The sequence below is a fragment of the Mesocricetus auratus genome, unplaced genomic scaffold (genome assembly GCF_017639785.1).
Source record: "Mesocricetus auratus isolate SY011 unplaced genomic scaffold, BCM_Maur_2.0 Super-Scaffold_100014, whole genome shotgun sequence".
NCBI classification, from domain to species: domain Eukaryota; kingdom Metazoa; phylum Chordata; class Mammalia; order Rodentia; family Cricetidae; genus Mesocricetus; species Mesocricetus auratus.
In genome coordinates this window covers 13,099,060-13,111,398 of record NW_024429197.1, presented here as the reverse complement: position 1 = coordinate 13,111,398, position 12,339 = coordinate 13,099,060, and the positions used below count along the sequence as shown (strand labels likewise).

The 12,339-nt window shown below is 54.0% G+C and overlaps 1 protein-coding gene across 15 annotated transcripts in view; it reads left to right on the top strand.

The window, feature by feature from the left end:
- Positions 1-12,339, top strand: part of Adgrb2 (adhesion G protein-coupled receptor B2) — a 60,526-nt gene that overhangs the window by 34,694 nt on the left and 13,493 nt on the right. For 8 of the 15 annotated variants that reach the window (XM_040756527.1, XM_040756532.1, XM_040756531.1 and 5 more), the window contains exons 3-9: positions 8,302-8,385; positions 8,651-8,815; positions 10,054-10,218; positions 10,856-11,020; positions 11,104-11,271; positions 11,349-11,450; positions 11,587-11,693. In XM_040756527.1, coding sequence (XP_040612461.1) covers positions 8,302-8,385; positions 8,651-8,815; positions 10,054-10,218; positions 10,856-11,020; positions 11,104-11,271; positions 11,349-11,450; positions 11,587-11,693 — 956 coding nt within the window. The remainder of the gene's footprint in view (positions 1-8,301; positions 8,386-8,650; positions 8,816-10,053; positions 10,219-10,855; positions 11,021-11,103; positions 11,272-11,348; positions 11,451-11,586; positions 11,694-12,339) is intronic. The other 7 variants (XM_040756538.1, XM_040756536.1, XM_040756535.1 and 4 more) reach the window with 3 other exon arrangements.

The window sequence follows — 12,339 nt, the reverse complement described above, 5'->3', positions numbered from 1 at the left end:
AGGGGAGTGAGGTACACTCTGTGTACTCTTGTGTTAAAGAGTGTTTGTCTGCTGGCACACAGTGATAGTCAAGGCTGAAGTGGCCCTGTCCTGACGTGGACAAGTGACCTGTGAGGTGAGAACAGGAGAGCTATGTCCTGCCGTGCTGTGAGGGCTCAGTGTGGCACCTGGCTTCATTCAACGTCTTCCTGCTACTAATGTTGCAATGCCACAGACTAGGCATGTTCTAAAGAAAAGAGGTTTGTTTTGGCTCATGATTCTGTTCCAATGTCAAGGGCCTGTGTCTGGGGATCACCTTCTCGCTGGCAAACTTCCTTAGGTGGTATACAGTATCTGTCACATGGCAAGAGAGGAACCATGTGTGCCTGTGTCTCCTCTCTCTTAATTCACTCTTCTTTTTTAAAGACAGGGTATGCCTGAACTTGCATTGTAGACCAGGATGGCCTCAAACTCACAGAGATCTGCCGAGAGCTGAGATTTAAGATGTGCACCACTGTACCTGACAGCTCTCAATCTGTATGAAGTCACCAAGACTAACCCCAGTGACCTCCCTAAACCTTCCGCATAATAACTATATTCAAGTTAAGTTTCTACTCTTTTTAAGACAAGGTCTCATGTAACTCAGGCTAGCCTCAGACTTGCTACGTAGTTGAGTAGATCTTGAACTGCAATCCTCCTGCCTCTGCCTCCTGAGTTTTGGGATTGCTATGTCCAATTTTGTACAATGCTGGGGATTAAAGACAAGGCTTTGTGCATGCTGGGAAAGTACTCTACCAATTGAGTATATCCTTTTTTTTTTTTTTTTTGAGACAGGGTCTCATGTAGCCCAGGTTGTCCTCAAACTCACAATGTAGCTGGGGATGACCTTGAACTTCTGGTCCTCCAGCCTTCATTTCCCTATAGCTGGGTTCACAGGCCTGTGTCACCATGCCTGGCTCTAAATTTCCATTTTTTATTTTTTTTCATTTATTTTTTTGAGACAGGGTTTCTCTTAGCTTTAGAACCTGTCCTGGAACTCACTCTTTAGGCCAGGCAGACTGGCCTCAAACTCAGATCTGCGTGCCTCTGCCTCTGCAGTGCTGGAATTAAAGCTGTGTGCCACCACCACCCAGCTAATTTCCACCTTCTTAATACCTCACAATGGGACTAAATATCTACACATGAACCCTTGGGACTCACACTAAAACACAGTGCCGGCCAGTAAACAGTTGCTGAGTTATCATAGTTTAGTTTCTGGTCTTCACAGAGGGTGGGGAGGGAGAGCACAGTATAGAGCTATGAAGGAATAAGAAGTCAGGTAAAGAAGGTGACTCTGAGGTGGGTTTTGAGGAGTGAATAGGAACTCACTAGCCTGTGAAATTTCTCCTTAAATTGAATTGCCTTTTAAATTTAATATATTAAAAAGAGATTTCATATCATAAATGGAAAGAGTTATCGCTTATCAGAAAGAGAAGATAACAAAAGCAACAACCACAGTGAAAACAAAGCAGCTGTATTAAATTCTCGCCTTCTGCTCTCCAGCTTCTTCATTTGTTAGAAAGAGAAAGTGGCACTGGGTGGGTCCATGTGAAAGTCTGGGGCTCGTGAGACTTTATCCTTAGTGCAGCTGGAAGGGCATTTGATGTTACCAGTAGGAGTTGTGCCCTTCAGGAAGACAGCAGGCACCAACAGGATTGTCCCAAGAAACCAGCAACTTGTCCTAGGAAAGACCTAGAGGTAAAAGGGCAACTTCCCCTGTCCACAAGCTCCCTCCCCACCAGTCATCCTGTTGGCACTTTGTGAAAGCCCCTGGAAGGGTCTTGTTAGCCGAGGGAGCAGCCTGTGCCAGGGCGGAAGTGTGGGATATCACATGGAGGAAAGAGCTATGAGGAGCAGAGCTGCTGTCTGTGAAGTGAGCCAGGACCAGGGCTCTGACTGCTGTCCCAAGCCATCCCCAGCAAAATGCGCCTTGCTTGTGGACCTCATCTTGTTGCTTAGTGGCTTGGAGGGAGCAATAAGCAGGACATTGTGGAAGAGGCAGGTTGAATCAGCTGCGGTCCTGGCTCTCCAGGAGGATGTCCCCACGTGGGGAAGTACCAGAGATCCAGCTCAAGTGGCAGGCTGGGTTCATAGGTTCATAGGAAGAAGAGTCCCCAAGGGGGCCTGGCATCCTATCTGGTAGGAGACCCAGCTATATCAGGCTGCAGGGGAGAGACTGGAGTTTTTAAAAGCCGCTTCCCTCTCTGCACTCCTGGAACCAGGAAGGCATGGAAGGACACAGCAGGAGGCTAGCTGGTGCCACCAAGGCTCTGGGGCCAGTGTGAGGAAGGGTGCTGAGAGCCTTGGGGAGAAACAGCCGTCTCTCCAAGGAAGTGGTGATTATTATGGCTGTTTTTAACACACTCATAACATAGAGGTCTTGGGTGCCAAACCATGTGGCACCTGGGGAGCACAGCATAGTAGGCTGTTGTAGCCCAGTAGCAGAGAACCCTGGAACCTGCCTTTAGAGTCAAGGTGAACTGAGAGTAGTCCCTGGTGGCTGGGATGGAGGGACCCCCAGGATGATCTGGCTTGTGCTTACTGGATGTTTTCCTTGTGCCTGGCTGCCTGGAGTCTAAGCCTTCCATGTCAGAGGACACTGAGAACCAAGGCTGTGGTGTCATAGGAATTGCAGGTACAGGAAATTAACAGCTAGTGTAAGATGATCTAAGAACTAGGCCACAGAAAGGGGGTCAGCACACCCAGATTCCTGTGTGGCCAGCCTGGAAGGGCTTCCTGGAAGAGCCCACATTTACCATGGACTTGGCAGACTGAGGTAGAGGGAAGGGCATTTTTGCAAGGAGGGACCAGAAGCATCGAGAGAATAAAGTACTTTTGTGACTGAAGGATGAGGAGGGTACAGTGCGCCCTTTTCATTGTGCGTTAGACAGTCCACATCTCTAATCCTCTCTGTGGAGACGAGGGAGGGTTATCCTTAACTTTCAGAGAGACCAGGTTACTTGGCTGAGAGCATACAGCAAGACGGTGGCAGAGCTGCAAGTCACACTCACACCCGCTCAGCTCAAGAATCAATGTCCTTGTTGGTTCCGACAGTCTTGCCGTGGGCTGGACTCTCTGGTGGGAGATGACGACAGGACTGGCTAGGCCAACAGGAGCCAGAGGCTTACGGTGGGGAGCTACTGAAGGCCCCCTCAGGAAGGGGCCATGTGGCTGGTGTGGGACTCGGAAGTGTCACTGGAAGCCACAGAGAAGAGCTAGGCCCTTGGTGGCGGTGGCGGAGGGTAGTGTTGTGGGGAGGGGATTAGCATGTGCAGGTGAGGACCATGTTTGTGGTGATGCTCCATGGGCATTAGGCAGGAAAACCCAAGAAGGTTCTGGCTAAGCATCATCCTGCCAGGGCAGTGCCTTTCTGTAGAGGAAATCCCAGTCAGGCAGCCCTGGCTGTGAGTCCCGCTCAGCCTCCCTCCCATGGGAGCCTCACTCCTCATTAGTGAAGTGGGTGAACTGACCCCAAGGGGGACTGAGTGAGGTACTGGGGAGTGCATGGTGATGCGTACCTGGAACTATTTAATAAATGACATTTTAGGACTGGGGAGATGACTCGGTGGGCGGTGTTTGCCACACAAGCCCGAGAACTTGAGTTCGGATCCCAAGAACCTGTGTAAAAGCCAAGCATGGTAGTACATGTTTGTAATCTTTGTGATCTTGCAGTAAAGTGGGAAGTGGGATAGAAGACTCCAGAAGCTTGCCGGCTAGCTAGCCTGGCATATCTGGTGGTGAACAACAAGCGATCCTGTCTCAAACAAGGTAGAGGATGTGGACTTAACACTTGTGGTTGTCCTCTGACCTCCCATATGCGTGCTGTGGCATGCACGAACCTATACTCACACATGCCAACATATACACACATACATATACACGATATCACACAGGTGGGACACTGGGGATCATGGGGGCACTTACTCCCTTCTTGGGTCCTCTTTGTCCTCTTGGAATCTGCCTGCCTCGGCCTCACCATAAGCCTGTCGTGTTCTGGGTCTGTACATGCATAGTGAATAAATGTTCCTGGTAGTAAATGCCAGCTGGTCTTATCTGTCTTTGTCCCCTTCAGGGACAACTGGCTTTCCCAAGCAGGGAGATGAATTGCTGGTTACTCCTGAGGGAGGTAGAGTGGTGCAGGGAAGGGAAGGTTGCGGGAATAGGCCCCAGCTGTGCAGCTGCAGGCTTGTCTTTCACCAATCTGGCCCAGCTCAGGAGATGGAGAGAAGGACTCCAAACCTAGGTGTGGGAAATCTGATTTCAGATAGGATGGATTCTAGAAGTCACTAACTCACCACTGATTATGCTATGGGGCTGGCCAGCACATGGCTGGCGAGTTGGCTGTGGGATGTGGGGTCCACAGGGAGCAAGGCAAGCCCACAACACACAGGTCAATGGTGTCTGACATGTCCTGCCTTGTGGTTTACTGCATGCTAGGCTGGGACCTAGAGATGGGCACGAGGTGCAATCAGAGCAGGATCCAGAATGTTCTATGGCACTTAGGATCAGTTGCATAGTATCTCTAGGATGTGATCTGTGATTGACAATGGGTGGTCTCAGTGGGGGCTGGTGTCCATGAGGCTTGGGGGGAACTACATATAGCTTCAAAGGTATTCATGAGGCTTGGTGGTGGGGGGGACTACATACAGCTTCAAAGGGCTCAAAAGGAGAGGTGGGCATTGCAGACAGAAGATAGAATCAGGACCTGCAGACATGGCTCAGTGGTTAAGAGCACTGGCTGCTCTTCCAGAGGACCTGGGTTTGCTTCCCAGCACCACATGGCCACTCACAGTTGTCCATTAAGTCCAGTACCAGAGGGCCTGACAACCTCTTCTGGCCTCCAGGTGCACAGACATATATGCAGACAAAACACGCATACACATAAAAAGAAACAATTAAAAAGATGGAAATGGAGCCATCTGTGATGAAAGGGACATAGGAAAGGAAACAGCTACGGCCTAGGAGTGGCTTCCAATAAGGAAGGCCTCTGAGATGAGAGGTCACTGGAGATGGGGTTTGAAGGTTGAGTAGGAGTTTCCCAAGTGAAGAAGGCAAGGACCTGATGGGGAGGTTTGAGATGATGCTTTGAATAGGATCTGGTGTGAAAGGGTCCAGGAGGCCACCTGGCTGTGGGGTGCGGGCAGGCAGGGCCGGGCAGGGTGATGGGAGTGCTGGCTCAGAGGGATTCGTTAAGCTTTGAGGGTGATGGTGGTAGTGGCAGAACACAGCATGGATGCCTGCTGCGAGAAGTGAGGGCAGAGGGAGGCAAGGAAGGAGGCAGACGTCAGGAAGGTCAACGAGGCCAACGGTGCTGAGGGGCAAGTGACATGAGGCCTGCAAAGTGTCCCCAGGATGCCTTTGTCAAGACCTGTTTCAGTAGAAAGATGTGGGCAGTAGAAAGACTTCAGTGGATCAACGGGGGAGGTGACATTCCAGCCAGGAAGTGAGCGGCAGGTGAGAAAGCAGTGTCATCTGGGGGCCACTCGCCAGGACGGGATGGAAGCCTAGGGCAGCCACTACAGGAGGAAGTGGGGAGCAGGGAGAACCCCTAGGACAGAGAAGGCCTGGGTCAGTCCCTTGCTACAAGGAGAGAGGTTGCTGAGGGGATGCTTGCAAGAGGGACAGGGAATGGGCGGGGCCTTCAGGGAGGGTGGACCAGGGTGGCCACAAGTCAGAGCTCTGTCCCCTAGCTTCTCCCTTCCCTGTGAAGGAGTCTGTGGCTAAAGGAGTGAGTGAGGTGGGCTGGAGGAGGAGAGTGGACAAGGGCCGCTGGGACCTCAGGGAGGAGGAAAGAATGAGGCCCACAAGGGCCTCTGAGAAGCCTGGATGCTTAGCAGACGCAGAGCCCCAAACCTGTCACAGGGCCAGCTGGATTCCCTCTAGGGCCTTCAGCAGCCTGGGAGTGGGCGTGGAGAAAGTGACTTGTCACAAGGCTCTAGGCAGGGATGGCAGAGCAGGCGTGACAGAGAGCTGGGTGAAGGGGACTGAACAGCTGCTGGCCTGGGTCCAGCACTTCTGAAGGCTGCGGGAGACAGTGTCTTAGTTAGTGTTTCTATTGCAGTGGTTAGAGATCATGGCCAAAATCGACTCCAGGAATACAGGGTTTATTTCATCTCATAGCTTGCCCATTATCTAGGGAAGTCAGGGTAGGCACTCAGGCAGGAGCTGATGCAGAGGCCATGGAGGAACAATGCTTACTGGTGTGCTGTTACTTGTTGCTTGCTTTCGTATTTATTTATTTATTGAGCCAGGTCTCTCTGAATATCCCTGACTGTCCTGGAACTCACTATGTAGACCGGGCTGTCCTGGAACTCAGAGATCCTCCTGATTAAAGGCGTGAACCCCCGCGTCCAGCTCAGGCTGCTTTCTTACACAACCCACCTGCTCGGGGGTGGCCACATGGGCCAGGCCCTACCACTTCGATTATTAATCAAGAAAATGCACTTCAGATTTGCCTACAGGCCCATCTGATGGAAGCATTTTCTCAATTAAGATTTCCTCTTGTATGTCTGGGAGGTTTGTGCCGAGTTGACAAAAAATAACCAGCGTAGTCTTTAGCCACAGACTCCTTCACAGGGAAGGGAGAAGCTAGGGTACAGAGCTCTGACTTGTGGCCACCCTGGTCCACCCTCCCTGAAGGCCCCGCCCATTCCCTGTCCCTCTTGCAAGCATTCCCCCAAGGAAGCATGGAGGCTGAAGAGTGGCAGGAAATAAGATGATGCCACAGCTCACGTAATTTCAGCTGTGCTTCCTGGGGTGGTGGTGGTGGTTTACTATTAGGAGTCCTGAAGGTGGGATGCTACAGCACCGTTTTTCAGAGAAAGTTGGGATTGGAGATAGGAAGGGACTGCCCAGAGCTGCGTAGCTGGCTAGTGTCAGCTCCCAGTGCCCGTGTTCCAGGTGAGATCCAGTGATGCCCTTGTGGTGTCCACGCTTCCGATGGTGCAGAAATTACAGGAAGTAGCTCAGGCCACGAGCCTGATGGAGACAGCAGGCCCTGGATACAGTGCTGGGGGCAGTTCCGACCCAGGCTGTGGGTTTTCTGGAGGTGGCCTGGTCAGCTTTCCCTCAGGCGCAGTGGCTTAACCAAGCGGTGCTGACCCAGCTTTTATGAAAGAGAAAAAAGAGATCTAGGAAAGGAGAGTAAGTCTTTCTAGTGGGGGACACACTATGGGCTGAACCCTGTCCCTACATGCTTTTCCAGTCGTCTATCCGGTGGCCCCCATGGGTGTCACTTGCCCTTGTCCTCACCTGATCACCCAGTTTGAGTCTGTTAGCTTTGCCGTAAAGTAACAAAGGCTCAAGAGATCAGCCTATAAAGAAACAAGGTTAACTTTGTGGGAAAGGTTGGAGGTTTCAGTGTTTTCCTGTTGTTTGGGGTCTGGGGTGGGACAGCACACTGGTATGGGAATGTGTATCATGCCACCATCACGTGGCTAGGAATGAAAAGGAGGCAAAGAAGGGACAAAGGTCTACTTACCCCTTCTTGTCCCCAGCAACCACAGGACCTTCTAAGCTCTACCCAATAGTGCCACCTCCCAGTAGTGCCTAGCTGAAGACTGAATCTTAAATCATAGGCCTTTGGGGACACTGCAGCACGGGGACAGGCTCAAACTTCCAGGCCCAGGGGGGCTGCCAAGGCCTAGACCAGTCCTCTAGTGAGAGGAGGATCTGTGGGGATAGGCTTCTGCCTGAGCATACGACTCCACCCCAGATCTCAGGTGAGCTGGGGTCTTTACATCATAGTCCATTACTGTTCTATGTTCAATGCCAAGCCCATGGTTCGCCCCACGCAAACTGTGACCCAGGAGCAGGCCTGAAGCGGAGGAGCTGCTTCAGGTCAGTGCTGGGAGGAGAAACCGCCAAGCTGCAGGCTCAATGGGTTGTGGACTTCTGGGCAAGCCATTGCTCTAGTCCTTAGTTCCGCACCTCTGGACAGAGATGACGGTCACATATACCCAGGGAGAGAGTTAAGGAGACAGGTGTGGGCGTGGCTTGGGATTGCCAGAACTCAGTATGTTGACCACTTCCCTCCAGTCCCATCCGGCTGAGGCAAGAGGTGGACAAGATGGTTATGAGTTCCGTGTGGCCTTCTGAGCCTCAGTTTCCTTATCTGTAAAATGGTGGTGGTGGGGTAGGGGGCAGAATGTGGTGCTCTCTCTGCATCACCTACAGTTGGTTCCAGGGCCTCGGGCCAAGGACCAGCAAGGCTGCCCTCTGTACCTCTGTGGCAGCACTGAGCTGGCTTTTGCTAAGCCCCTTGCCACCACCTCCGTGTTCCAGGTGAGGAGCCGGAAGAGGAACCGAAGGTGAAAACCCAGTGGCCAAGGTCTGCAGATGAGCCTGGGCTATACATGGCGCAGACAGGTAACTCGGGCCCGCCTCCCTTCTTCTGTGGCGCGGCCCGACTGTGGCGTCTGGTGCATGTGTGCTGGCGTGTGCCTGTCTGTGTCTATGTCCTGGAGCTCAGTTATGTTGCCATGTGAAGCCTGTGGGTAGGGATGGGTTGTTTTCCAAAGAGCCTGCCACTCGGGGTTAGGGTAGGAGGGTCCCTTGCTGCCTACCCCCATCCATGCTCCCAAGCAACTCTCGGGAGGTGTCCCTTGCCGCCGACGCTGTCCCTCTCTCGTAGGCGACCCGGCAGCTGAGGAGTGGTCCCCGTGGAGCGTGTGTTCCCTGACGTGTGGTCAGGGTCTGCAGGTGCGGACCCGCTCCTGCGTGTCCTCCCCCTATGGGACCCTGTGCAGCGGGCCCCTTCGGGAGACCCGGCCTTGCAACAATTCAGCCACCTGCCCAGGTAGGCGTCCTTCTCGTCCGCCAGCAGAGCCAGGTCCTGTCTGACAGGACGGAAAGCTTACAGCTTCCCCAAATGTTTGGTCACCTTTTTCCCTGCCTTCACCGAACTTGCCTGCCCCCGCCACACACACACACACACACACACACACACACACACACACACACACGCACACACACACCCCTTACCCAGGCACTATGCTAACCTGGCATGAAGCACTTGGGGTTATGGAAGTGTCAGAAGCCGCCTGGGGTTTGCTTTTGGCACGTCACTTCCTTGATGCCTCCATCTTGGTAGTCAAGGCTGCTCTCTGCACAGTGCCTCCCCCACTTTCCCTTAGTCCTGACCTCACCAGCACCCCTTCAGCACCGCAGCTCTGCATTCGCTTACTCTTTCCCTGCCCCGCCCCCATCCTGGCCAAAGCACCCAGCCCACCCTTAGAACTAAGATATGTGCCACTCTGTTTTGAAAACGAAGCCCTCCCTGACTGTTCCCATTTTGCTCTGGGTTCCCCTTCCACTCCCTCGGGTGCCTCTGATAGACCATTAGGCTGAAACCAGTTGAACACACAGGTACTTCAGGCAGGTACTGAGGAAATGCATGTCTGTCAGAGTCAGTTGGTGACAGTGACAGGGCAGTGTCAACCAGCTCTGCTGTCTGCTTCCCTGGGGTGCAGTGCTGGCGGTGGATTCAGAGCAGGGCTTTATTGGAGAAGGCTCTCAGTTCCTGGGGTGTAGCGGGGGCTTGTGGAGCACCCGGACAAAACTGTGTTCCCGCTTGTGAGCTTGTTGTGTCGTCAGTGTCTCTGTAGAGGTTCATGTCTGTCTGTGTGTCTATGCGATTGGGGCAGGGAGGGGGCACTTCTGTTGCCCCAGGCCTGCCCTGTTTGATTCAGGTTCTGGGTCTGGGGGTGGGAAGGGAAGAGAAAGATGAATCTTGGATCCTTTCCTGGGTTTTCCTGTGCCCCCAGGAGAGGAAGGCCATTGGCTCCTCAGGCTGGTCCTGCTCACCCTATCTGGGTGTCCACAGAATCTGTCCTGTATGATTTGGGACCACATCCCCATAAAGGGTGGTTATCCTGGGACCCTAAGCCGGCTGACCCTGGCAACAGAACCCAGGGCGGAGCCAATAAGGAGTGGTCGGAGAATTGCGGAACTCCTGATTGGTGGGCGGATGGGCAGGCGCTGGCTGTGGGCGGAGCCAAGGTGCCGCCCAGCCACCGGCCACGTGCTTCCTTGCAGTGCACGGCGTGTGGGAGGAGTGGGGGTCCTGGAGCCTGTGCTCCCGCAGCTGCGGGCGGGGGTCCCGGAGCCGGATGCGGACCTGCGTGCCCCCCCAGCACGGCGGCAAGGCCTGCGAGGGTCCCGAGCTGCAGACTAAACTCTGCAGTATGGCTGCCTGCCCGGGTCAGTAGCGCCAAGGGGCTTCTAGGCAGGCGCTGCCCAGCCGGGTGGGGGGGATCGGGAGACCTAGGGGAGGCAGTCAGCTCCAGTGCCCCGTCCCTGGGAGGAGGGTGGGGTTCCCATAACTTTGACCACGCATGGGGAGACTGGAGAAGCATATCTGTTAGCAACCAATGGGTGGTGAAACCCATCCCTGACTTGGGGTTGGCACTCTGTGACCCCCATCACAAGGGCCTGCTTTCCAGTGCCCATTCCTCCATGCCATCATCAGCTGCCCTTGATGTAAATAGCACTTTGGTGTCCATGGTAGCATGGGCACAAAGCTGGGCTTATGTGTAGGGAAAGATCAACCATTACAACCCACATCCTCACACACAAAAAGACTTACTTCTGGGGCTTGCCCTTGGTGCTGTGGAGAGGTGTCATGTCATGTATTCTTGGAGCTGGTGACAGGCAGGCAGAAAGAGGCCCAGTCACTACCCACTCACTCCAGACCCTTTCATAGGTCCAGCTCTGATGGTCTGGTTTGGCTCAGGTCTGAGTGGCCATCAGGCTCTGCCATCTCCCCGTGGAACTGTAACCCTACTAGCCCAGCCACACTCTGCTCAACGGCCACCCCCGCTTGTGTCTCCCCATGCAGTGGAAGGCCAGTGGCTAGAATGGGGTCCCTGGGGCCCATGCTCTTCATCTTGTGCCAACGGAACCCAGCAGCGCAGCCGGAAGTGCAGTGTGGCCGGTCCAGCCTGGGCCACATGCACAGGTGCCCTCACCGACACTCGTGAGTGCAGCAATCTTGAATGCCCGGGTGAGTCCTTGGTGTGAGGGCAGCGGGTGGTAGCCCTGGCCTTGGAGGCACCTATGGCCCCTCAAACTTCCCTTTTCTCATAGCCACTGATGGCAAGTGGGGGCCGTGGAACGCATGGAGCCTGTGCTCCAAGACCTGTGACACGGGCTGGCAGCGCCGCTTCCGTATGTGCCAGGCTTCGGGCACACAGGGCTACCCTTGTGAGGGCACAGGAGAGGAGGTGAAGCCCTGCAGTGAGAAGAGATGTCCAGGTATGACTTATTCAACCCTGGGGCTGGGGTCACTCGTGTGAGCCCCGCTGAGCCCCACCCCCTGTGCGTCCCCACAGCCTTCCACGAGATGTGCAGGGATGAGTATGTGATGCTGATGACGTGGAAGAAGGCGGCCGCCGGCGAGATCATTTACAACAAGTGTCCCCCCAATGCCTCGGGTAAGGGTGGGCAGCCGCCCCTGCAGGTCCTCGCCCCGCCGTCCCTGCTGCCCACCTCTGGGTCTGCATCCTGAGATGTGCAGGGAGCAGGTGGGAGCTCAGCCTTAATGCCCATCCCTGCCTTACCTCTCTGCAGGGTCTGCGAGCCGCCGCTGTCTCCTCAGTGCGCAGGGTGTGGCATACTGGGGACTGCCCAGCTTTGCTCGTTGCATCTCCCATGAATACCGCTATCTGTACCTGTCAGTGAGTATGCCTCGGGTGGTGGGAAGCCCCGTGTGCCCCAAGGCCTGGTAGGGGGTGGCAGGAGCTCGTTCATTCCTCCGTACCTTGGTATATGTATGCTGTGTTTCTCTTTGTCTGGCAAACTCCTGCTAATATGTCAGGTATTTTTCTCTATCCCTGGTACGCACCTCTGGGTTTGTACCCACAATTCCCCATCCTGAGCTTCTTAGACATGGAGAGTTAAGAATGCATTGAAGCTGGACGTGGTGTCAAAGGCCTTTAACCCAGCACTGGAGAGGCAGAGGCAGGTGGATCTCTGCATTGAGACCAGCCTGGTTTACACGGCAAGCTTCAGGACTGTCAGGGTTAAATAGATAGACCCTATCTCAGGAAACCAAAGCACAAACAAAGAATGCATTTAAGTGTGCTCTGCTACACTGGGAGCTCTTTGAAGGCAGGGATGGAGTCCCCAGTTCCTAGCCCAGGGCTTGCATGGGGTAAGGATGGTATCAGCAAATGTGGCCTGTGTGTGTACACATTTCTGACCAAATTGGGTAATGGTGGTGTGTTTGCATTGAGAGCTTGTGTTTGAGAGATCCTATGAGTGTGGTGCATCAGAATGTTCAAGGCCCCTTAGGGACAGATGTTCAGCCCCCCAAAAGATTAT